Below are 27955 nucleotides of genomic sequence, written 5' to 3' on the forward strand. Positions count from 1 at the left end.
AAGGTTGCCAATTTTATCTGAACCAAATGAGGAAGTAGACTTAGACTTTGCGGGCCCATTGGACAAAAATTGGGGCAACTCAAAATATCTACTACTATGTTTTGATCGCTTCTCAAAATTTCCGTCAGCAAAGGTGGTGAATAACACTTCAGCTTCTTTGCTTTGATCTTTTATGTCCAATTACTGCCACTTTCATGTATTTCCGAAGTCTATCGGAGTCGACCATGGGTCATGTTTTTTTTTCGAACGATTTTAAAACATTCTGCGAGAAGAACAACATTAGCTTAATTTTATGTACGGTTGGGGATCACAGATCCAATTGAGTCATAAAACGACTCATCTACACAATTAAAGCAAAACCCAAGGCAATGGTTAACGAACCCAAACCATCTTTAAACGCGGCAATCGATAAAATCATTTGGAATATTCGTTCAACGAAACAATCATCCATTGGATGCTCCCCATTTTCAATACATTTTAATAGATCGCCTAATACTTTTTGGAAATCACTGGTCTCACACGCGATTAATTTAGATAAAAGGAAATCAATAATGTCAACGAATAGAGCTCAAAACTGGGGAGCAAACGACACAATCGAGGAAGGCTATCTAGATAACTCAGTGGCAGACAAAAGGGGTTACGAGAGCGACCCAACAGACAAGCCTGACCTAAGTTTTCATCGAGCTCCACTATCCAATCCATTCAGCCAAGGAGGTAATTGGTTTAGGAAGGCAGTTAACCGAAGGGAAGGCGACCCTTACTTTAAACTCCTTGGTGGAAAACCACTGTCGGACACAACGCTTACGGTTACACTTGACAACGGACATGTGCTCAGAAAATCGGATCTAGCTTTTAAAAAAATCACCTTTTGGCTCCCAGTAATTTCTCAGCAGTTCCGAATTTGATAAGTAATAGTTATGGTTTCGCAGGAAAACGGAAGATAAATTCCCCATTGAAGAGGTTGGACTCGAATGAAACCGGCCCCTCGACAAGCTACAAACCAATGGGAGAAAAGGCGACAAAAAAGAGGAGAATGAAAACCCCGAGTCTTAAAGATTCAAAATTCGCGTATTCGGAATTAGATTCTTCTCTAGACTTAGATCATTGGGACAAAGTTATTGGTGGCTATTTGGGTACCGACTCGGAAATTATATATAATACTCCGACTTATAATATTGATAGTGATTTAGATCAGTCAGGACGAATCTTAGCGAGTGAAATCAACACCCAGACGACTAGCACATCACCAGTGGGCACAATTGATAACCCTATTAGGATAGAAAACTCTCCGGAAAAGAATCCAGAGGCTCCTCCAGTAGAAACCCCGAAGGGCAACGACACACTTCCCAGAAGGAATCCAGGCCCACCTAAATTTTATGGATGCAGGCGTTTCATTTGTCAAGTGGCCTTAAGAGCAGAGACTAGGAGAATTGTAGATTCCGGAGACGAACCACTGATAAGCTTTTCTAGCTCGAAAAGTTTACAGACGACTTTTTCCTCAGACTCCCCTTCGGATTAGTTGACGCCACTCGAGGACATACTTACCCATCCAACACTGGTGGCTGAAACAACGCAAGGTTCCTCGTCAACTCCTTCGTCTTTGACACCGAAGATCGCGGTGCTATCCTCACCACTGCTAGAAGTCAGACCCGTCAATCAGGACGATGAGGAGAGTGATATATCTTCAGTCATAGATATAAAAGTGAGAAAGGAGGCGGACAGCTTTCTTGACACATTTAACGCCACATCTTAAAACTCATAAAACTCCTAAACTCTTTTAGTGAAACTCAATAGAGTTGATTTTGTTTTTGGTTATTACTTTATTTACCAATTCTTAATTTTAGTGATTTTAAACATTTTTTAGTTTAGTTACCTATGTAGTTTAGCCTGTTCAATTTGTTTATATGTCACATAACCCCAATTGTACATAACATTTCGTCATTTGTATAGTCGCTGTATGTTTCTGTTTCATCTTGCAGGTATCCTGTAAATATAACCAAATAGTCATCTCCAGTTATTTTGCATTATCTCTGTAAATTCCGTTGATGCTAAACGCTGATACTTTTTGTTTCAAATTTGGCCCTCGTGGAGTGAGTGGAGAATGGAGTATATGTGTGATATTGGCTACACAGGGAAAGTGCAGATATAAAATTTTTCGTGCAGTGCGGAATGTTGTGATTTAGTATTTTAGTATGTTTTAACCTTGACCTCTAGGTGTTAATTATGTACCAGTTAATGTTTACTCTTCGAAGTCCAGTGGACTTCGCGTCACTAGTTGCTCTTTTAAGAAATCGGTGAGTTTTAATTCAATACTTTAATTTATTCCTTTTTAACTGAATTTAGTTAGAATAGTTACCAGTGGTATTTGCATACTTTTATTATAAAGTACAAAGTGATAAATTTTGCTCCTAATAAATTATAAATTATGAAGAACAAGCTTTCTTCAACCAATTTGGAGCGATTTTCAAGACTGATTGAATCTCCGCATACAATCAAATCTCCGCCAAAATGACAATCTTTAAACCCCCATAACTTTACGAAAACTTTTTTTAAATTTGAGCTCAAAATAACAACACCTTTCAAGTGATACAAAAAAACTCCAACGCCAAAAATGGCTACTTAAAAAGTCAAAATTTGTCTGAGAAAAAAGTAGTTATTAGTTGGTTGCGCTGCATTGGGATTCGCAATTTGCATTGTAGGTAAGAATTAAGTTGTATTTTGCTATCGTAATCCGTAGTTTGTTAGCGAAATCCGCAAAACGTCGGAATCTGTTTTCTTTAGCGAAAGCCGCATATCAATGGGCAAAACCGCGTGTGTTTGCGGAATCCACTCACTATTAACGAAACCCAATTACAAATACTGAATTATCAAAAATTTGATACATTCGCTAGTTGCGGATTCCGCAATACAATGAGCATCCTAATTTTATAATATTATGATTATTTTTTTGTCGATTCCGCATTGTTTTGGTAAGTGAATTACACTTATATTTTGGAACACGCTTAACGGCTTGTCTCAGGATTCCAGGTTCCTACACGCATTTATCAAACGGTGCGTGCATTCAGAACACAGTCTGGCCTCGTAAAAAACTTATGTAATCTTAGTTGAAAATTACACGACTCGTGACAAACGACAACCCGTTTATCTATAGAAAAGTTTTCTAAACTATAGATGTGTTTTGACTGCACTCATATACGGCGGAGTGATCACCCTTCCCTCAATTCTGTTTTCCAAAGGGTCATCCCTTGGCATTGTTATTCAACACCCGTTTCTACGCCAAATTTAAAAAAATGGAGGAGAGAAATACAAAACCAGATACAAAAAAATCCTTTTTTTTCGGGCAACTTCTTTTGGAAAAATTTTTGCGCACGCCACTGCTTGTTGCCAATTTTTTTTTTTGCTTCTGGTCTCTAAAACTTTCATCAGACTGACCTTTTAGCAGACTCAAAGTAATTAACGAGAAAAGGAGGTTGAAAAGTTGCAATGACAATTAGCAACCACTTTATCCGCTTTCTACCACTGCTCATACACTGAGACACAAATATTAATTAGCGTGAATCAGTGTTGGCTTTTAATATAGTTTTTTTTACAAAATCCAGTTTTTCTTTTAACTGAATAAGTTGTGAGCCATTTTCCGAACACACTTAATATGAAAACTTGCTAAATTTCGTCAAACGAAAAGATTGAAGAAAATGGAGAGATTTTAAAATAACGCCCCAAAGAGCGAACAAGATGACGAAAGAGTCGTTAAAGAAAAAAAGACAATTCGTGACGTCACATTTCCGAGAAAGGTAAAAACGACTGTTTTTGATAAGGAGAAAATCAGAACAAGCTTTATTGGACTGACGAGAAGTCGGAAAACCGTAATAAAAAACTAACACAAAACTCTAACACAAACGGAAAATTGTAATACTTAGTTGAGTTGTCACCATGATATGTATTTTTAAACAGTTTTGAGCAGCAATGTCTGAAAAATTGCAAAAATTGGTCGAACGAAAAGATAGAAGAAAATTGAGAGATTTTTTGTATAATGCCACAAAAAAAAAAAAACTGGATGGTGAAAAAGTCGTTAAGGAAAGAAAAAAACAGTTCTTGAAGTCTGATTTCCGAAAAATGTAAAATCGAAGAAGAAAATCAGAACAAATTTTATTGGACTGACGAAAAGTTGTACAACCGTAGTAAAAAATGACACAAAACGCTACCGTTAAAATTTTTGTGTTACTTAGTTGGGTTGTCACCATGATATGTATTTTTAGACAGTGCTGAGCAGCAATGTCTTTTCCGATCAATCCACCCTGGCTGACCAAAAATGCTCATTGCCACTTGTTACGCTGAGTCAAATGAGTGGGGTGCTTGAAAATTTTGGCATTAAAACTCTGTTATCGTGCAGTTGTTTTTTTGTATTTTGTTGTAACATCTGTCTAAAATCATCCATGATGTCGTCTTGTTCATCTTGTATTTCAGTGAAGCAGTTGATGAGATCTTCTGATGTAGCGTGATCAATTATGTGGTCAACAAGTTAGGTAGTGGCGTCTTCCGAATTCCTGAGTATTTTCATCATCTCTGTCTCTGAATCAGCTATGCTATATTTCAAGTTTAAATTAGATGTGGCTTTTCTTACTCGTCTAAAGAGGCGCTCTAGTTGCGCGATGAGGTTTCTCGGAAAAAGAGTTGTTTTGTTGGGCATGGCTAGCTTGGTAGAGATTATTGACTTTGTCCTTGCACTTGTCGTTGTTAGTCGTGTCTAGTCGTCATTTGAACCTACTCTTATTGTCCTTGTCCAAGGTAGCTAGACCTAAGCTTCAAAAGAGCGAAGCAAGAAGAACAATGATGCGATATATAGTTTCAAAAAAAGTATAACGAAATGTAAGAAGCAAATGAAAGTCGCAAATGCTTGTAGCCAAAATTTTCCGATACTCAGACAAGCGGAAAATAAAATAAACCAGCAGTAGATTTAACGTCCCTGTAACAAAAAAAGCTAATTGGGTAGAAATTTTGAACAAGCTTTGTTTTAATCTTAAGCAACTGCAAAATTAAGACAAGACAAAGCAGCTGAAGATTCAATTGGTTGAGCTAGGGCGAGTTTCTGGCTGTTTATCGATGTATCCTTTTGTAGCTTAGACAATGCATTGAGCCCTTTCTTTTTTTAACTTTAAGTTGAATATCACTTAGTTGATTGCACCTGATAGTTTTTTCTGTTTGGCTTTTCCCCAATTTTGTACTTGCTGTGATCTAGTTTTTTGTTTGTTTATCGAAATTTTACTGTGTGCATATGAAAATTTGAAGTCGTCTAAGATCCTTGTCATTTTTCAAAGTGGCTTTTAACAAATATTATACCCAGATTAAGGCCTGCGACATAATTTTAGACTTTCAAAGTCTGAACATTTCCAATTTTGGTCGCGAAGCTCTACTAATACCCAACTTATTTGCGACAGTCTGGAAGTACGAAAAATCTATCGCGATAGTCTAATCAAAATAATCGCAGGCTCGGCTCGGGTGCTGACAGCGCAACGCTCATTGTTAGGCGCAGTGCAGTGCGTGGCGAGGTATCCAGCTTTGAAACTCACTCCAAATTTAATTGCGACAGTCTGGAAGTACGAAAAATCTATCGCGATAGTCTAATCAAAATAATCGCAAGCTCGGCTCGGGTGCTGACAGCGCAACGCTCATTGTTAGGCGCAGTGCAGTGCGTGGCGAGGTATCCAGCTTTGAAACTCACTCCAAATTTAATTGCGACAGTCTGGAAGTACGAAAACTCTATCGCGATAGTCTAATCAAAATAATCGCAAGCTCGGCTCGGGTGCTGACAGCGCAACGCTCATTGTTAGGCGCAGTGCAGTGCGTGGCGAGGTATCCAGCTTTGAAACTCACTCCAAATTTAATTGACGCAAGCTAATTGTTCATAATACTTCTCTATGTTCGCTTGTGGTATATGTGCTGTGTGAAGTGTGTGCCATTAGAACTGGTTTTTCTTTTTTGAAAAAAATAACGAGTGTTGCTCTTTTTATCTACTCTTGTTGCTGAAAGAAACTAGTATTACCTTAATTTTTCATATTATGACTAGAAATGAGTTAAATGTGGAAGTTTTGAGTTCTAACCTAGAAAATTTGAAAAACTATTAATTTTGAGTTTTTTGAAAAGCCATATCTTCTTCCAAAAACATCAAGATTTACAAAGAGATGTTACCTTTAAAAGACATAAAATTTGTGTGGAAAATGTATTGTTTTTTTTTGCTCAAAATGTTTGTTGATGAACCTGTTCTTCTGCCAAATCTGGAATTTTTTGTTCATATAAACTGACCTGGTGACTGTTTTCTTTAGCTGGGGACCAATATATTGCAGAATCGGTCGGAAATATATCATCCGCTGGCCAGGTATGGGTGATGATGGTAGGCTGTATGTTTTCCGGAAACTCCCAAAGCCGTGTGAGCCAGACCAGTGTTCTGGTACTTGCAGGGTAATAGGGTGCTTCGGGTGAGTATATATCGTGAAATGGGGTTAGTTTTATGTAAAAACCGTTCAAAGGGGTCTCTACGCCATAAGAGATTGCTTGCACGTAGTAGTCGTACATATGTCCGGGTTCGAACCAATCTGGTGGATTGTAACTCTAAGAAAACAAAAAATAAATAAACTTGTTAAAAGTACTGCAATAATCCAACAATATAGATACTTATCATTGAACTAGCAGCAATTTGAGCAAGCGCAGAAGGTAACTCAACCTTTTTAAGCTCCGCTGAGAACTTTTTATTAACAATTTAGAGAAAAAAAAATATTAAACTTTTTCAATTCACGTATCTTGCATCTTATTATTATATTCTTTCAGAATTGTATACGAGCAAAAACAGGAGGAAAAAAAACAGATTTCCGAGACTTGAAAATACTTTTTTATATTGTTTGCTTAATTCAATTATTACAATGTATTATTTTTGGGTGTACGCTTTTCTAATTAATGATTTTTTTACAAACTATCTCAATACTTTTTTACCAAAACAATTTGATGAAGTGGTTTCAATCAATATCTCTGATTTACTGCATAAGGTTGTATATAGTCTGTTTAGGCTCATATAAAAATATTTCAATGACATTAATACTGAAATTATTTATTGAATTATATAAAAAACGTATTCGCACAGATATTAAATTTTTGTTATTTTTGTTGTTGTTGTTAGTGATTTTATTCTTCTGGTCGTATCGAGTGATTTGTCTAACTCTTGTTTTGTCATTGAATTGTTCAATTTGTCATTTTCATGCTTTCTTCTGAAAACTTTAGAGAGTAACTTCAGCAGTTTGATACGTGTAATTCGTTGATTGAGCAAATTCCCTGCTCTTTTCTCACTGTTCTTACTTCTTGTATTTTTTTGAGGCGAAACGCAAATCGAATCAAAAAAATTTGTTGTATTTGCAAAATTTCTTAAGCGGTTTTATTGGCAGCTCCGTATACTAATACACCATTTGATTTTTTGGTTGTATAACCTGCCGGTAAATTTTAATGAGAACAGATGAGCTGAGAAACTGTCTTGTTTTAAAAAAATCAAAATGAATCGATTGCAATTTTTTCTTATTTTTTTAATATGTTGGTTGAAAATAACATTTTGGTTCAAAATTTAACCCGGTCATATAACTGCACTTTTTAGTTCTATCGTTTTTTGGTTCCACGTAAAATTTTTTTATTTTTTCTATACCATTGGTAATCATTATTTGTGTTTTACCTTTGTTTGCTGAAAGTTTTTTATTTTCCAACCAATCTGACATTATTTCCAAATCTACTCTAAGTTCTTTAATTTTAAATTGTTCCAAAATATTAGTGTTATCTGGATAATGAAAACATTCACTGTCCTTTGTTATATTGGGAAGATCATTGATTTAAATTTAAAAAAGCAGGGGACCCAAAAGAGAACCTTGAGATACTACACAATGAAGCTGTTGCTAAACAATTGTTTGAATAATGGTTTCTATTGCTGAGGTAGGATTTCCGTTTATTAAGAGGAACGCCTCTCATTCCGTTAAGGTGATTCTTGTGAGTAAGAATATTATGATCAACACTATTGAAAGCTTTAGATAGATCTAAGAGTGTGCAGTGCGCCAAGTTATCAGTAATTTTTGCTTTCAATAAGAACCTGTAAAGTTTCCACAATAGCATCAATTGCATAATCAAAAAGTTTTTACAGGCTTGTCTATGACTTTTATTGCTACGAGTTCTCGCTTGCCTTAATGTGAACTTCAACACATGAGAACATACACACATACACAATTAACCGCACGCACACACAACAACACACACAAAACACACACACACACACACACACTAACATATATGTGTAAAAATGTGTGTGTGTGTGTGTGTGTGTGTGTGTGTGTGTGTGTACGTGCGTGCGTGCGTGCATGTATGCGTGTATGTGTTTTTTATTGTTAATTTATAAAGATATATTAATTTATATGAACATGTATACACTTATATGTAACGTAATTAATTTAATATTTACGTAATTACATGTCTTTAGAGGTACTTACTTGTTCTGAAATTAACTCTACATCAGGGATGTTGCTGATGCCCGTGAGGTCATATGTATTTACGAGACGTTCTGTGCCGTCACCGGGATTCTTTGTTATGATCTTGATCTGCATCCACTTGCCAACTTGCACCAGGTAAAAAAAAACATACTAAAACATCGAAAAAATTAAATACATTAAGATATGTACAAATAAAAAACATCAGGAGCTACAAAAAAGAATATGGAATCGGATCAAAGGCGGATCTAGGATTTTCTCAAGGGGTGGGGGCGGATTTTTAAAAAATTTCCGAAAATGTTGTCGACCTTTTTTTTAGGTCGACCAAATTGGTTTTCCGAGCTCTCCCAAAAAACTAAAAAGACCCTGGTTTGGCCAAAATCTCTGCGGTGCAGGTAAAATTTTAAAAAACAGGCAAAACAGCGTTTTTAGGCACTTTTTGGGAATTTTCGACCAAAAAATTGCGTATTTTTGGCGCACGCTCCTTTCAAAATTAGTATATATTGGCGCCAAAGGCGCCTTAAGAAAATTTTTGGGTCCGTCAGCCAAAAACGGATATCTCAAAGTTGTTCAAAGAAAGGACCTCCAGCCCCCCGCCCCCACTCCCCTAAATCGGCCCCTGAATCGAATGTTTAGAATACCGGGAAGAAATAGGAGAAGGACTAATGTTAGGTTATGTTTAGCGTTTAGTCTTTTTTGATTGATAAACATTTTGTTATTAGATAGTTTTTCACAATTTTTGGAAGCTTTCAGATCGAAATGCAGATGTTAACTTCACGTCGAGTCAAAGTTAGTCCTTTCTTTAATCCTTTTTTGAGGGATATGTTGAATGAGCGCGACTATAAGAGAAGGGAGGTTTAATGAGCGAAATCTAAGAAAGAAAATAATCTGGGAACATTTAATTAGTTTAGTCCTTTATTAAGGCAATATGTATGTATAATTTGAAATTAAGACTTAAGCGATCTATTGAGAATTCGATTTTTGCTGCATTCTGATTAGCCAAAAAATCGACTTACTTAATCTACTTAACAATAACACCCCCTTTTCTTGAAATAGTTACTCATAGTCTCACATCATAGTATCTTAAGTAATACAATGAGAGTTAGACAGAAAAAGCCCATAGGTTTTTTGTTCCGACTTTTTTTAACAAAAGTAACGGAATATTTAGGGTCGGTTTGGTTTTTTCCTTCAGACAAATTACGGGTTGAAAGATTGCCATTTTGGCTAATTTGGGACAATTAAGGCGCGATATATTTAATAAGAAATCGCTTCAAATTAGTTGAAAGAAGCATTTTTGCCATAATTGATTTGTTACTAGAAGCGAAACTTATCACTTTGTACTGAATATGGCGTGTGGGGGGATGAATTTCACAAAATCTCAAATTAAAAAAAATTGTTTTATTTTATAACATTTAATTTTTTTTAAAGTTTTTACTGCTCCATAGACCTTAAAAGCCAGTCCTAACGTTCTTTCACGGCTTCGCCTTGATACCAACAGTCTTGTTAAAATTTGAAGGTCTCTACTCTAAAAAAAATACCGGAGTAAAAAAAAGTCGCAGTTTTGGATTTCCAAATGAAAACTCGGGCGCATGAAAAGCTGCAAGTCTTTTCTAACAGTTTCCCAATGAAATTCTAAAGCAAGGTTTATGAACAGAGACAAGACTGCTCGTATCAAGGCGAAGCCCTGAATGTTCCGACTTCCTTTTTAAGGTCGATGGAGCAAAAACAAATTGAAAAAAAAAATTAAAAATAATAAAATAAAAATTTTTTTTTATTTCTATCATCTGAAAATTATCTCCGCACACGCTAAATAAAGCATGAAATGATAGATTTTGCTTCTAGTAGCAAACCAATTATGGCAAATAAGCTTCTTTCAACCACCAACTTGGAACGATTTCTAAGATGGATTAAACCTCCTCTTACGCGTTAATGGCGCTAAATATATCGCGCGTTAATTGTCCTAAATTGGTCAAATTGGCAATCTCTAAACCCCCATAAATTTATGGAAAATGATCACAGGTGAACTATACAATTTTTTAAAATTTAAGCTCAGGACAACAAAATGTTTTGAATGATGTAAAAATATTAAATCAAAAATGCCTAGTTACAAGGTCGAAATTCGTCTGAAGAAAAAAAGCACCCCGAGCACGAGTATTCCGTTATTTTCATAACAAAAGTCGGAACAAAAAGACTTATAGAATATCAAGGCGAAGCCATGATTGTTCCGACTGCACCCTTAACCAATATCGAATAGTTTTTGGGAAAAGAAAATATTGAAAAATTTTAATTTTTGCACAATATCAAAGATCAAGTGTAAAAAATTGAACCGTACGAAATAAATACGACAGATTAGCAAGCCTCATTTCAATTTGGAACGCTTTTGTTGTGCGGGATAGTTCGCCACGCATAAATAGTTCTCGTTACGCTTTCCGCATTATGAATGAAATCTTCAAAGCGCGCATAAATTAGTCGAGACTTATACAAAAAATGGTCAGAGGTTGATATTTTTACGTTTGATTTCAGGGAGCTGAAATCTTCAATAGGGAATAAGTGTTGATTCTGTCAAAAATGGTTAATTTAATAGTGATTAAAAAAAGTTACTCCGATCACAATTATTCTGTTACTTTCGTTACGAAAGTCGAAACAATAACATCCATTGGTCAAGAAAATATTTAAAATTTTATCAGATTGACTAGCTGCATTGGAGGCAGATTTAACACTAGGTAATATCTATCTCTAAAGCTGTACCAATAGAACGGTTGTTTTTTATTCAAAATTCTCAATATGGTCGATTGGTTGTTGCATGTAGATTTTGAGTTCATGGAAAAATGTTAGATAAATATGAAAATGAGTAAGTCATTCGATTGCTTAGCTTGGATAAAACGCTACCCGCACTGATAAATTTGAATAAATGAAAAGCCCTGAATGTTCCGACTGTTCCTTAATTCATATCGAATAGTTTTTGGGAAACTAAAATACTGAAAACCTATAAATTTTGGACAATATCAAAGTGTGACATGATGAGTCCTACGAAATAAAAACGACATAATTTAGTCCAGAACGTGAACACTTTCCAAAAAATAATCGGAGGTAAAATATTTTTTTTTTCATTTGAACTCAGGAAGTCGATATCTTCAATGGGGTATATAATATTTTTGTCGAAAACTATTTTTTTTCGATCGGCGAAAATTGACTGAATAAAAAAGCACGCCGAGCATAAATATCGCGTTTTCTTTAAAAGTCGAAACAACAACAAAAATAAAACAAGTAATTTTGAGCACAATTAGGCTGAAATTTCGGAAATTGGCTCAAACAGTCAAACACGCCGCAGAATCCAAAAGAGTATTGAAAAAAGTTTGCTGGCTGTCCGCAGTCCAGATTTTACATGTATTTGAGAAGATTACGCGCAAAATGTTGATTCAGAAAATGCGATTCGAGCTATAACTTTTGGCCAATTGTTCTAAAATAAAGCAGAGATTGTTTTTGAAACCTCTCACGTCTAGCATAAGAATTTTGAAGCGACAACTTACGAACTCATCACAGTAGTATTTCACATGCCAGGTGACATTTGGGATGTGGGCGAACCCTGGGTTTGTCTGCACCTCCTCACACTGATCATTCCAATTCTGAGGAACATGCTGGGGGGCGATGGGGGGAATTACCTCTTCAAATTTACTCGAATGGGTCAGTGCTTCAGTGTACCGGTCTGATTTGCTAGTGGAACTGATTGTTATCGTGTAGTTTTCCCCTGGCATCAGATCCTTGAAGCTGGTCGTCCGGCTCAACCTAAACGATAAATTTTTTAAATTTTTAAATGATTTGAAAATGATTGTAACGCCACAGTTTGATTTCCTTAAGTAGCCGGAAAACTTGAAAAAACTTGCTCAAACAAATTGTGTATCATCAGGGGCTGTATATCAAATTGTATATCAGCTCTTTCTTATCATCAGGGGCTGATATCTTTCGACCATTTTATCGGTCGACCAAATTGATTCTTGGAGATCTGTCAAGCAACTATAAAAAGCCTATTTTGACAAATCTTAATGCACCGCAGGCAAATCTTTAAAGCGCCTTTAGAAAACATTAAGATCGGTCAGCCATAAATGGATATCTTAAATTAGTTCCAAAGGACAAACTCATCTGAAAAATTATTGTTCTCCGGAGCTCAAATGTGAAACAAATTGCGTCGGCGATCTTTTTGCGTAAAATTATTGTTCCGACTTTCGTAGCGAAATTAGCGTATTATTTGTTCTCGGGGGGGGGGGGTTTTCTTCAGACAAATTTCGACTTTTCAACTAGCCATTTTTGACAGAATTTTTTTCGAAAGCTAGTTTTGTCTTGAGCTTAAATTTGAAAAGATAATTCACCTGTGATCATTTTTTGTAAAGGTATGGGGGTTTAAAGATTGTCATTTTGGCCAATTTGGGACAATAATTTGCGCTATTAACGCGTTAGCGAGATTTAATCTGTCTTGGAAATCGTTCCAAATTGGAAGCTTATATGCCAAAATTGAGTGTTAATAGCGAAGAAATCTATCACTTTATATGGTGTGTGGGGGGATGATTTAAAAAAAACCTCAACTTATTTTCCATCTCAAGTTATTTTCCTCAACAATAAAAAAAATCCATTTTTATTAAAGTTAGTTTTTCTATGTTGTTACTGCTTCATAGAACTTAAAAGGCAGTCGGAGCATTCAAGGCTTCACATTGATACGAGCAGTTTTGTTGGGGTTTGAAAAGTGGTAGTTTGGCGACTTTGGGATAATTAACACGCGATATGTTGCGTTGTTATAACACTCGTGAGCGGCTGGTTATTGTTCCGATTTCCGAAAAAAAAACTGACTATTTATGCTCGGCGTGGTTTTTTTTCATACAGTCATTTTTCGCCGATCGAAATAATAATTTTCAACATAATTTTTTATACTACATTGAAGATTTTGACTTCATGAGTGTAGATTTAAAAAGATATAAAATATAAAATTAGCACATTGGCCACGTTCTGGACTAATTTATGCGCGTTTTGAAGAATTTGTTCAGATTGCTGAGAGCGTAACGCGAAATTTTGGCGAATTGTCCCGCACAACAAAATTGTTCCAAATTTAATTGTGGCTAGCTTGTCAGATTGGTCGTATTTATTTCGTACGACTCAACATTTCACACCTTGATATTGTCCAAAATTTATAGGTTTTCAATATTTTCTCTAAAAACTATTCAATAGAAATTAAGGGACAGTCCGAACGATCAGAGATTTGCCCTGATAAACGAGCAGACTTGTTCTGGCTCAAAAATTGTACAAAATTCGATTGAGGCATGCAACAGTCACGCGGCAAAAAAGTCGCATTTTTCTTAGTTCAACGAGCAAAATAACGAATGTTTGTTTACGATTTAGTAATTTTTCTAATTAAGTTGGATACAGGGTTGAAATTTTTGCACAGATAAAGCTATTGGAAAGCGCTTCCTTCTTCGAAATTGAGAAATCTTGTTCTATAGGCTTGAACTAGCCATTATATCACGACTTGATCCAAATTAACTGGCTGAAATTGGTTCTTTTGAAGCCGATGAGCTGGATATACTATTTACGCCCGGGTTGACAATAAATGCCTATCATACCATTTCATACTATGAAAAAAATGCTTAATATACTTTTTCATACTATTTCATATATAAAAAGAACACTAATAAAATAGCAAGATAAATATTTGTTTTTCATACTATGGAATATTATAATGAGTATTTTTTGCCACCTATTGGAATTAAATCACAAGCGTTTTGCTATACTGTTTATTACAAAAATTTTATGAAAATAGCAAAAACAATTGTTTCTTCTATTAAATTGTATGATCAATTTTGTTTTGAATTTTTGTTTTTCATGCGAAATACTATTCGAACGGCATTTGGTGACCTCAGCCATCTGAGTTGATTTTAGTTTTTCAAATGGAATTTTATACTAAAAATGTAACTTTTTGCATGTGGCTGGATAATTTTTAGTTGCTTGAGAACAAAAGCCTGTATTTGTTTACAAAATTATCTTTATTCTGGCTTATAAAGCAAAAAATATAAATGATTGTGTTTACCAGTAATAATTGTGTTTACAAAAAAAATACTTTTGTGATTTTTGGATTTTTTTGGGTGAAAAATTTTTTCTGGACGCCGTTATAAACGCGGAAATTTAAATTGTTTTATCGTAAAATTTTTATATTGAGCACAAAAGCAAGTTTGCATTTGCAATCAAAAAAAGGATTAAAATTTTTTTACCTCACATTGGTCTTTTTTAATGAGAAAATGCATATCATACAATTTTCATATATGTAAGCATTTTTTCCGACCGAAAATGTAAATTATCTTTTTGACATTAAGTTGATCTCAATCACTGAAGACCTTTATTAAACTCATTTTAAAATTGTCCAAACAATGTTTCAATTGATTTTTGGATTTTCTAATTTTTTCCAAAAAAAAATGTTTATTGTACAATTTCATATATGAAATATGAAAGTTAATTGATAAACAATTTTCGAACAAAACAAAATCATGTTTTTGATAGTTAAATTGCTCTTTTTCATTGAAAGCTTTCTTAAACCTCATATGTAATTACCGAAACATGTTTTTAGAGAGATTTTTGAACAAAAAAATTCTATATTAAAATGCTTATCATGCAATTTTCATCCATTTAAAAAAAAAATTCATGACCAGAAAGCTTCAATTGAGCCGAGTAGAATAAAAATGTGCACTAAAAATCTTTAGGAAAGTTATTAATTTTGTATGAAATATGTATGATAACATTTTTTCCATAGACACCATAAATGAAATTGTATGATAAAGGTTTTCCTTTTATGGAAGCAATTTGAGACGTGATTTCAAAGTCTTCGAAGATGCGAAGAAGTTTGTGTATTTGCGAAAATGTTTCAAGAGCAAAGACCTCAGAAACTAGTTGTGATACAATTCTTTCTTTGAGTCTTCTCATCTTTCGAATTTTAAAAAAATGCGACTTCTCTGTCCTGTGACTGTAGTTGATGTTCCGTCTTTCGATGATCCAAGATTCATTTGAAATTTCCAAGCTCATTAAAATTATCTTACAAACTCAAAACAGCTTTGAAAAAACCAGGCAAGATTGCATCTAGCGCCTTATCACGTAAACTTACTGGGAGAAATCGAAAGTCCGCTCGGGAAAGTCGGTCACTTCGAATTCATCCCCGACGACAGAGATGTTGAAGTGGAGGCCTGTGCCGGAAGAGGTCACCGTGCTCACATCAATCTGGGTGATGTCTGCTGTGAATTCTGCAGTGAAATTGGCCGTGTACATTGAGAGATTGAGCCAACGGGAGTTTCCTTTTGCGGTCAGTCAGAGATCGTTATCATTTAATTGCAAATATCTTTTTGGGAAAATCTCAATTTCTCACATCAATTTTAGACACAAATTTTCTGACACCAAATTTAGGCACAAATTTTTTGACACCAATGATCAGGGGCGGATCTAGGATTTTCTCGAGGGGGCGGGGGTGCGGATTTTCAAAAAAATTTAGAAAAATTTTAAAAATTTAGGGTTAGTCGGCCAAAAATGGATTTCTTAAAAAGTACCAAAGGGGGGGACCCTTTGGGTCGGCAAGGGGTCGAATCCCTGAAGGAGGGTGCGTCCGCCCCCCCCCCCCCCTAAATCCGCCCTTGCCAATGATATTCATCGTGAAGTTTTTGATCAAAAATTTAATTCAGATCGCACAGCCAATGGGTTGAGTAAGGAAAGCAACTTCGAAAACTTCTCCCGTTTTTTCCTTCAACTTTTCAGTCAAATCAGCATTTGATTTGCGTTTGGGAACCTTAAAAACGATTAGGACGACATGATTAAAAGGTCGCCAACTTTTTAATCGCCTTATCACGTAAACTTACTGGGAGAAATCGAAAGTCCGCTCGGGAAAGTCGGTCACTTCGAAATCTGAATACCACATTTTTTGAAGTTCTCTGAAAAACTGGAAGTCGCCGTTAGTATCAAAGGGGACTAGTAGTATGTAAAAGTGGCTAGGAAATTGAATGCTTTCAACCCCCTCCCAAAATTCGATGTGGTATTATGTTTACATAATTTAACCCCCTTAGTGGTTGAAGCTCCTACATTTTTGGCCACTCATGTTTCATAGTGTTCAAAGAGTTGCATTTTACGACCACTCTCAGAATTTGGGAGTATACAAGCCTCATTTAGCTGCATAAATTCAAATTACAACTTTTGCCGCGATATATTGGTGATTATATCGTAGTCTTGTTTCTATTGAATTGATGGCCTTTAACTTTGCAAGTTTTGTTTGGTTATTTTATACCCGAAGACAAGGTTGTTATAAATGAAGTTTTTGAACAAAACTGAACTCATTTGATTGCTTTATTTCCAAATTTCATTTTACACTATAGCATGTATTTTGCACAATTAATCAGAATCATGCAAAATTATAGCACGCCGCCGTTTGGGTGGGCTGGGTTTTCAGGCTCACTTTCACTTTCATCTGCTTCTCGAGTTTCTGTATCCAGGTGGAAATTTATTTTATTGTTCTCTTTCAGAATCGGATTGCTCGCTCAGCCGGTCCAAGTCTACTTTTCCCCTTTCATGTTCAGTGTCAGATTACTGAACATGTTCAGTGCTGAAAAAATCTCTGATGAGGGATCGTAAATATGTCGACAATTTATCCACCCTACGTCTCTAAAACTATCTGCAACTTCGCCCCATCGTTATCAGTTGTTGACTGCGACCACTCAACGTCTTCGCCCCAGTCCGAATTGTGCCCAGTATGTCAAAAGAACATGTCTCTCCGCAAAAAAGTGTTGTGCCCAAACGCTGTCGTATTCATTTTATCTGTATGTATATAACGCTTGTTGTCAAATGCTTTCAAGCTGATTTTTTTCATTACAGCTGTTTTTAAGCTATTTTCTCTGGATCGTATACGAATATTTATAGATCAAGCAATTGTAGTGCAAGTGAGTACCTCCTTATAAATTTTCTGCCGTAAATCTCTGTTGAGCTAGCTTTGTGACAAGTTTCAGTGATTGTTTCATCGACTCTGAATAAAAAGACTTGTTTCTAACATAAAAAATTTTAGACATTGATTTCTTTTTCCCTTCATAACATGTATCTTTTTGTCAGAAAATGTTTTTAATTGTCATTTTTGTTACAAATGGAAGTTTTATGGTATAAAAAGATCCCTTACTTGTAGAAAAATTACTAAATGATTGCAGAAGCCAACTTACCCGCTGCAACTATGCTGTAAAGTTTAGTTCCAGTACCACAAACTTCTTGAAATTTAGCGTCACGCGCTTGTTTTCGGTGTTGTGGGGTTGAAGATTGAAAAAGTCAAACTTTTTTGACCTTTTCATTGTATAAACCGTTGGTGCGGATTTCATACAGGAATTAATCAGCGTCAGAACATAATAAAGAGCAGCTGAAGTGTTCCTTCATAATATTGTAATGGGAATCGAACATGTGGTGTTTATCCAAATCAAGGATGGCTGCCCCACAATTAAGCATATCCTGCTTAATGTTGACAGAGTAAAAATAATTGATCGGTCTCACTTATTTTAACACTGCTACACCATTTTTTGTTGCCAGAGCCTGCAGTTATTCTGCGGTCAGAACAATATCCACAAGTAGTCGTTTTTTTTTTGAATTCGCAAAATTCTCCGATACATTTTTTCGGGAAGAAGTTTTGAATAAGCTTTGGTGTAGTGCTCACATTATTAGAATTGTTCAATTTTTTTATCTGTCTAATTGAACATCACTGAGCCACAATTTTGACACTAGTTCTTTTATTGATGCTAGTGCGTAATCCTAATCTGCATCGAGATGCTGATCGGGATAAGTCATGTCTATGTCCATTATGAATCTAATGTCAGATTTCTCTCTCGTATTCATAATCTCTTCTTGTGTTTTTTGTCATTAAGCTCGAATGAGTTTAGTGGTAAGGCAAGTTTTACCATGATGCCGCCATATAAATTGTTCGCGTCGATCATGAGGAGGTAGGTGCTGGGCTGATTCGATTCAAAGAGTTGTATAGACTTGTTTTTAGAAGTTGCAAGTCGTTTATCGAAATTACTAGCAACCCCAACCCTATCAAATTTTCCACCATACCTAAGTGTTCCCTGTTAGTGAGCAATTGCAGATCGGCCAATCAATTTCGTAAAAAAGCATCTCTCGAAAGATTGCTCACGGTAAAGTATTGAGTGCAATCCAGTTTATAAGTTTCGAAACAAACTCGTCTAAACTCTGCAAACGCGCATGCAAGTATCTAAATGTCAGTCGTGAAGTACAAGTCACCGTACTTGCCCAAAACAAATCACTGTCTGGGATCGAAAACGATTATAGACTGACGTTGATATTCCTGTTACTTCACACTTATGGTACCTTCTTTCAACGTGTTTTTCCACTTGTCAATTGGTGGTAGACCCACTTTTCCAAGGGCAGACTCCGGGCCAGCTCATCTAGAGAGCTGTTCATGATTTTGCCCCAATCAACAAACCGGATATACAAGTAGACCTGTCTTACATATCCCTGCTCATTAGAGTACAATCTGATCCATACTCTCATGGTCAGGGAGAAGAATTGTTCAGCAGTGAGGGGAATCACTGAAAATGTGTTACTTGTGTTGCTGTTTTGCTCTCCTGTAGGTTTTTGAGCACATGGTGCAAGTCAAAATTTTAGATGTTGTCAGCACACAGAGGGGGGATTTGTTGTATGCCTTAAAGTGTTGCAATTGTTGTGCGCCTCGCCGAGGAAAGTGCCATCGAAATGACTCTGGTCGGTTACTTTAATGTTGCTCTCGCTGAATTCTTCATCGCAAATATATTATCGATTCACTGTCTTCAACGACGGTGGTGTGCCCATTTAGTTTAGAAATCATCGCTTTTTATTGTGAAAATCACGTGCAAAAATTTTAAGCATTTTCACAAATTCAGACATAACGTCAGTATCTCTCGTTGAAAAGAAAAAAGTGAAGACTTCGCGTTTCCCTGTTCAATTACTAAAATACAAAACTGCTCGCCTTATGTTTTTCAATAACTACTCTGCTTGAGTTGTCTGGGTTGTTAAGCACCGTGTCTACTCTCTCTCACAATAAAACTTCAATACAGAGTACACTGCAAAATGGCTGTAGCTTCGTGCAGCAAACTTCTTGAATCGTACGCAGTTCTTGTTGTCGTCAGGCATTGTGCCAACAGCAGCTTCGTGCTCCACGCAAACTAATTGAGGTCGCTCCAGTCGCTCTGCTGAGAGACATCCCTGAAAACAGTTTCTGCAGAGCTGATTTTGCTATCTAAACTTTTGTTTCTGTAGTTTACTCACTAACTTATTAAGATCTTTTATCACCACATAACGGTGCCTTCCCATGTCATTTACAGACGGGAAATAGAAAACGAAATTGGATTGGTACTCTCAAGGAAAATAGATTTTCCTCGTTGTACCTGAAAAAAAAATTGAATTATACTCATCCTTTGTTTCAAGGAAGGTGTAACAGCATAGTTATCTGGAATTTTTGCTTTTTCGCTGGACTAGTAGGAAAAAGTGATTTGGGTATGATCATAATAAACGTTTTTTTCTCCTAACCTGAAGTTTTTCACTTGCACTCCATCGAGAACTTCGTAGCGTGAAATAGCTGGAATGGCCATGGGCATGTAGTCACCATTTGGCTCGTGCTCTCTCGAATTTTTTTTGCTTGTCATAAAATTTAATTTGATCCTCTCTGCTACTTGGTATCAGTTTAAGAGTTTTTTGAGAAAGGTGTTGTTTTGTCGGTGGCATTCGACAAGAAGCAAGAGGCTGAACCTTTTTTGACTTCATTTTATTATTGCTCACAGACAAAGTGCAAATCTGTTGGTAGAGGCAAGAAGGGTACAGCTCTGATTAGCGCTATCTTCACTTTTTTCGAATTTTTTTTGTCGATTCAACGATTTCTTTATCCGCTTTCGTGAGATACATACTGATCTACAGTGGATAGAAATTGATCCAATGAATCATAGAATTGATCATCGGTCCATCCCTGTAAGTCCACACCTATCTTCTTGCAATTAGCAAAGTTCTTATTAACTCTTCGAGGAGTACCGTCCACTTTTTCCTTCTCCAGCGTCACTCCTACAAACAATTAAGCAATTAAGCTTTTTGGGGTTCATACATACTGTTTCGGTTGATCAATTCCTCAATTTCTTCTCGGTTGTTCTCAAAAAGAGCAAGCAAGTCCACTTCATTTTCCAAGAGCACTATGTCGTACACCCTCACTGCCCCATTAAAAGCTGTCTCAATATATTGTTTGGAAGTGAAAATTGCTCAATCTATAACCATGCTGGCATACCATGCTCTTCTTGCATATGATCGGCGTGCAAACGATCATTTTTGAACACATTCAGATCGTAGAGATAAATTCTTTTCTGTGCTGCTCTACTACATGTCCTCATATGACTCGTAGAGATTTGTTCGCCAGTTCACAATCTGGACAGACATAATCGGCGTTAACAGGGTCGATTTCGTGAACAGCCGATAGATGTATTTTGAGGCTTCGCTTGTCGCTCTCCGACTTATGACGGAGATTGCGGTTTTCGAGTTTCGTAGACATAGTGAGACTGTTTTTTCTTGACAATTTTTTGAATATTCAAATCAAGAACTGCTGAACCTGAGACTTCAAAACTGTAAAGAAAAGTTTAAGGCTTGGGGAAGGTTAACATTTAATTTTTAGCTGACCACAAAACAAAGGGAACATTTGTGTAGGGTTACTGATCAACGATTTTAAGTTCATTTTTTGGTTATATAAGTCATTCTTTGCGTGGTACTCAGTTTTCATAGCCATAAATCACCATCACTGAGAGTTAGTTTTACCAAGAAGTACTCTTCTTCAAAGTTAGCAAGTTACGCTACTATCTTACGAATCCGAGCTTTTTAAAAACACCGGGTAAGAACCCTTCCAAGGATTACATCATAGGATCCACATGGCTAAAAGCATTGTCGCGGTTACTATTCATGGCAACTTCGTCAAAGCCCATTTTCCACAAAAAGCTTTCACAATCATCAGGGGATTCTGTAGAACACATTCCCATGTTTCTGGTCTCCACTAACACAGAAATTTGTACCAATAGTCGTCTCTATCCAAAAACCTGCTAGACTACTAATTGCAATTAGTCTGGTGGCTTCCAAGGCCGTATCCAGACCGGGCAAGCGCAATACACAAACATCGAGTGGCCCCCACGATTTACGTTTGCCAAGCAAGGCTCTCCAAGGTGCGTTCTCCAAGGTGCGCACACAATTTGTTTGGATGTTGGTTGTACGTTTGTTTGTATGTTTGTAGATTTAGACTACTGTTTGTTTTATGTAAATGTTTTCTGTATTTTGATTTATAGGCAAATGAAGCCTGTTTATAAAAAGAAAAATTGGGAACAAGCCATAATCTATCTTAACCGTCTTTTCCAATGAATTTTTTCTCCAGTTTCCGTTTTCTCATTTTTCATTGAAAAACTACAAAGCAAATTCTAATTCAAAAAAAGAATCCGAAACAAAATATTAACAAAAATTAGGCCACCAAGATTCAAAAAAAAACACACAAAACTTCAAAGTGATACAATACTCATGGAAACTTTTTTGGAGTTTTTAGAAATGTCTAAAACGCAGTTTGTGTTTCTTCGACGCATAACAAGCAATAATTGGCGGGGTCTCGGGTACTACACTTGTTGAAACTGGGTTTTGATACTGAAAGAAGAAGAAGACTGCTGCTGCTGCTGCTGCTGCTGCTGCTGCTGCTGCTGGGTGATGTATAATTTATCCGGTTTCATTGGGGCTTCGGGCGTCTGCTGAGACCCGTCTTCTTACGATGATTCTGGCGATTCAATCGACTCGAAATCCCAGAGAATGCTTGATCTGCCAAGTCCCCCTAGTACCCTTCTTGATTTTGGTAGTCGGGAGTCGTTTCAGTCGCAGTCAAACAGTATTTTCGGTTCAATAAGGGTCCATAACATCAGTGCGCTTCAGCAAATGATAGCTGTCTGTAGCACGCTAAACCTTTTAGACCCTTTTTTGTTCTGTACGGTGATGCTAATTTGATCTAGCAGAAAATTGGATCTAGCATTATATGATTTTTGGTGACCCACTCGTTGTTTACATGACTTTCTGCTTGTTGACGCATGTTCCGTTCCTGTTGCATCACTGCAACAGACTCCGTGGTGTAGTTTCGGTATGAAATAGTTCTCTCATGAGAATTTATTGAAATTATTTGCAGTGGTGTTGCCATCTTTCGAAAAATTTTGTTAATTTCTGTTCTTGGTGATTATTTTAATTGGGCAATCAATTTTATTTTTCAAGGTGGATTGTCTAAGCTTTGGTCATATACTATAAAACTTGGTGGGTAAAAATTTGATATTTTCTTAGGGCTTATGTAATTTAAAGTAGAGCTATGTAGGTTTTGAATATCCATACTTGAAAAAAACCATATGGCGTCTTTTTATAAAATCCTCAGGACAAAGTAACGCGTAGGTTTAAAATTCAAAGGGGTAACAAGTATACCGCAAGGATAAAGTAGTTAAGGTTTATGATTTAATGATACGTGCCAGACAGTAATTACTGTTTAAGTAAAAACTAACAGCGAAACTTCTTAAATGCTTCCACTGAAGCTTAAGGCATACCATACATATAACTCAGCTTAGTTTATCTATCGGCTAGCTAAATCACTTTTTAGTTAACTCTTACATACAAAAATAAAATAAAATCTCCGCTAGTGAACTATGTACTCGCTTGAAAGTGATACGGACTTCTATGACAATTTTTGTGATTTTTCTTCAGGAGAAAAACTTTAAGTCTGATTGGAACAAAAACATTTGTTAAATTGTGTACCTATGATACACTAAAATTGTATAAAAAGAATATTAATAATGTGTTTAAATTGTATGAAGCAGTTACTTTGACGACGAAAAAGTTTGATTGTTTAGCAGATAATCATTTAAAAATGAAAAAAGTCAAAGTATCAAGCGACAAAAAGAAAAGGACTTCCACAACATGAAACGGGTCTCAAAAACGACGATACAGATCAAAGCTATCGGTTTGCCCCAAAAAACACTGTAAGACGGATTAAAGGCAAAAACGAAGAACAATACTCTGACAAAAATGTCGAGTGACATGAATAGTTTGGGAATAACAGTTTTAAGTAATCATCAAATTGGTTGAAGCAATGTATGAACAATCCCATGAATAATTTAAACAAATAACAATTTTTTTTCTGAACATTGAACAAGATGTTTCAATATGCCCTTCCAGCTATTACCATTTGCAGTCCATCAAATTCAGAACGGTTCGATTTTTTTTCCCAATCTCTTGACAAGGGACAACCAAATTTCCAACACAATAGACGGCACTGAGGCAGTTAACAAGGTGACTTCAAAATCTTATGTTGTGCCTGCTTTCTTGTTTCCTATAGATGTTTGATCAGGGGGTGCAGCAAATAACACCTATCAGGATCACTGGAGGAAAAACGGAAAGTGCTGTTAACTACAACGTCACTAACAACCTTGACATGGTGCAGCTCCTGTGCAAAAAACATCGCCGCAAAATGGCCTTAAATCAAAGGCTCGATCCATTCAAACTCAAACTGACCTAATTACTAATGTAACCATTGAACATTTTATCAAAACATTGAATGGTGATAATGTTGCTGGTGAGTTTTCAAAAATCATTGTTATTTTTTAAAATTGAGTGTGGCCGTTTAGAGATTGATTCAAATACGTTGATTGTTAAGCTTATAATGAAGAAAATTTCAATCTAAGAAATTTTTTTAGAGCCTGACATAACGCCGGCAGTAATTTTGAAAACATCATTTGTTTAGCTGAACGCAAAATGTCGTGGTCCTTAACTGTAGAACTAAATAAAAAATCTAGATGAAACTATAATATGAGCAAGATATTTACAAAAAACACCACACAGGACCGAGTTAGCTGATTGATTGGCTTGTTCATCAGTATTTGGTTTCCTTCATGAATAGAATATCTCAAGTTCTTATATACATGTGGATAAGTTTGTAGTCTCTGTGCAAGAGGACATAAAAAAATCTTGACCGCCTGCTTGAGCAAATAGTCCAGTGAGTTCCTGGCTGGTCTGAGTTGGATGCGTTCACTATCATGAAAGTATTGTCGCGTTTAAATGTTGTGTTAAATGCTCAGTTAGCAGGAAAAATCTCAAAATTGATGATCAAATGCTTTCATCGGTTAATGAGCTCAGTAATCTGCAGATTGTTATTTTTTGTTCAATCTGTGACAGTGTTTATTTGTTTTTCTATCGGAACGCACATAAACTGTTGATGCAAGCTCTTCCATGAAAACTAATTCCATATTTTCCGTAAGCGTTGCATCAAACTCCATTTCTACTGAACTGGTGCAATTGGTCAATTCCAGATGAATAAAACCATGTGAAGCCTCCTGAGTAGATGTGAGAACAAATACCATAATATAAAGATTATGATAATTAGCCAAACTGATTCCAAGAACCTATAAGAAATCTAGATGAAATTATACCATGAGGAAGATATTGACAAAAAATACCACAAAAGACCGAGTTAGCTAATTGATTGGCTTGTTCATCAGTATTTGGTTTCCTTCATGAATAGAAAATGATTTCCTTCATGAATAGAATGTTATTTGTTCAATGTGCCCAAATGATAAGTAACTGCAAGGAGAAACTGCAAGGAGTAACTGCAAGGAGCAGACCACTTTGGTAAGCGATGTTTTCATTCAGCCAAAACTCTATAAACTGAAACGGATTTGTCCGATTTGAACCCAACTGTGCTGTTTTCGTGATCAATCGCCAAATTGGCTATTTGACAAAATAATCCTCTTTTTGCCACCATTGTACACCATTAAAACAATTCATTATAATTGTATTTTGCTGGTGTTTTCAAAAGGTTTTTTTTTCGATATTGCAAAATCTGTTACTGCCACTCTGCGCACATGTATGTAAGCCTCACTGCTCTCACATATAAACAAAAAGTCATTAAGAGATTGTCTCAGATATTTTCTATTGGTGGCGCCACTGAATAGATGCTTGTCACATGGTAATAAATCACATGCAGTTTTACTAAACAAAGGGAATTTGCGAGATACAGCTACACTCCGCTTACTTTCCGCAACATCGTCAGCCCGCCGATTAAATATCTGGTGGATTATCTGCTTAATAATATCTTTGAAATGCAAGCCATGTTTGTTTTGCATCATTACCGTGTGAAAATTCGGTCTCAATGAAATTTTTATGTGCAAAATTGGCAATAGTTGTGGAAACTTTTTCTTTATTCGAGGACATTTTGCATTCGGAAAATAAAGATGAAATGAAGTTTTGATTTAAAATGGCTGGTGTCGTTGTGTTGCCTCTGTAGCATGAGTTCGCAGGGCATAACCATTATTTTGAACTATGTGCGCTACAAACTCAAAACGAGTTTTTTGAAGATTGATAAAGTTGTTTCTATCTCCTAATTCTTCAAACTTGAGCATGCGACAATCCAGTGAACAAAACGGACCAGTTTTTTGAGTGTATGCATTTTCAAGAGTAACTAGTGAAAGAAATTTTTGAAAAAAATCTAATGAACTGTGAGTTACTTGGTTGGTATTAGGTTAGAAATCATTTCGCACTGTGGTTAAAAAACTAGTGGACTTCTTTGTGGAGTTCGTTTCTTTGGAATGAAAACTCTTGTTTTTTTTGTTTTGCCGTCTTCCATTTTCTGATCATACAAGGTTTGCTGCCTGATCGTGTTTTTTACTCTGTTTCTTAAGGCTTGTTTCGGTGTTTTCTTCCGAGTTGCTACATCGATCATTTCGAGTGCTGCTTGAACAAGTAACTCCTTTTCAATGCGTTTTGCTGTTGGTACTACAAATTTTTGAGCCCAATACCTAATACTACGCTGTCTGTACTGTCCTCAGAATTGTGGCATGGTCGCTTCATTATGATAAAACGCATTCATAAACTTAATCAAAAAAGTTTTGATATCTCAAAGTGAAAACAACCTTTCCTTCTCCTCCTGCAAATGGTACGAATCTACCGGCTTCCGTTCGAAGACTTACGGCAATGTTCTTTATGTTATTTAAGAGGAATTTTTATAATTCAGTTGGCTAAAAACTTTTCAAGGATTTGATTGGATGCCGCAAGCCTAACCGTTTTTCACTCTTCGATTAGTATCAATGACTCATAATAATGGTTCTCTGGTGTCGCCCACAATCTGATGATGAGTGAAGTCCAAGAAGATGAACATCCTTTGGGTTCCAACAGAGATATCAACAGGGTGGTCGGAGACCAGACTTCGTGATATGAGAATATTATGTATAGCACTGGATTCTTCATAATTAATATGGTAGCCAATTCTATCTCGTAAACCTTTGAAATCTAAAATACTAGTAATCTTTGGACTCGCAAATGAACTACCATATACTAATAATGCATCCATAATGAAAATCGTTTGGTAATCGGGTCGAACCTGTAACTGAAATTTTCAAAATCAACCTTAAAGATCTTCCGATTGATTTCGTTGAATAGTTTCTCGATTTCAACATATTAACTTTTTTTGTGATTTCACCTGTCTTTCGTTCATATTATATACGTATTTTATGTTTTTTCACGTTAAGGCTTGCTTTAACTTGCCTTTTTTGAAGCACAATCTTTTTGTTTTGTTAAAATTCTTGGGAAACGTTTTTTCTGTCAATGCAACTCTCCATTTACCTTGTTTTATCGATATCTTTGCCTAACAAATTTTACTGTCTGTACTGTCCTCCGAATGGTGGCATGGTCGCTTCATTATGATAGTACGTCTTTATAATTTTCTGTAATTAAAAAAATTCATTGAAAAAAAGTTCCTTGAGGCAAATCTTATGGGACTTATGGAGTCCATGATTTTCATTATAGGCATTATGTTTTTTATATTGGATGAAGTTTTCAAGCAAAACATGCGCTGCATGTGGTTTTTATCTGATGTACATATGCTTCCAAATAGGACAAAATCTACTGCTGCCATTTCTATGCTGTCAAAAACTTTGAATAAAATTGAAGGATATGTCTGATTAGGTAAAACCCATGTTTGCTCAATATATTATCTCGTTTCTTTTCAAGACTTGTTTTTGGATCGATTAAAAAGACTGATTTTTGAGATTTTCGATACCGACAGGCACATTACCGTTGACCATGTTTAGTAAGCATTCACAAACAACTGATAAAAATTGGACTATTTGATGTTTTTTGAATTAGCATAGCCCCGTAGCTGATTTCGTTTCAACTGTACCATGAGCTGCAAATTATATATATATATTCGCGTTTATTCGTGTCTCCTCTGCCTTATTTAATGGTAAATAGATATTGAAGTTTTAGGTGGTATCATGATTGAACAATTTCTGAGGTAGTTTGACGTTTTGGGACCTAAACCTAATACTAGATGTCCAAAACTGTCTTTTTTAGCCAGTTCAAACAAGTTTTGTAAAAATTTA

General features: G+C 35.9%; 1 protein-coding gene across 1 annotated transcript in view; it reads right to left on the reverse strand.

Moving 5' to 3' along the window:
• Positions 1–27955, reverse strand: part of LOC134846814 (uncharacterized) — a 74108-nt gene that overhangs the window by 8542 nt on the left and 37611 nt on the right. Inside the window, exons 8-11 of the mRNA XM_063864208.1 lie at positions 15646–15832; positions 12038–12293; positions 8511–8660; positions 6301–6606 (exon numbers count right to left, since the gene is read on the reverse strand). Coding sequence (XP_063720278.1) covers positions 6301–6606; positions 8511–8660; positions 12038–12293; positions 15646–15832 — 899 coding nt within the window. The remainder of the gene's footprint in view (positions 1–6300; positions 6607–8510; positions 8661–12037; positions 12294–15645; positions 15833–27955) is intronic.

This window comes from Symsagittifera roscoffensis, chromosome 5 (assembly GCF_963678635.1).
Source record: "Symsagittifera roscoffensis chromosome 5, txSymRosc1.1, whole genome shotgun sequence".
NCBI classification, from domain to species: Eukaryota; Metazoa; Xenacoelomorpha; order Acoela; family Convolutidae; genus Symsagittifera; species Symsagittifera roscoffensis.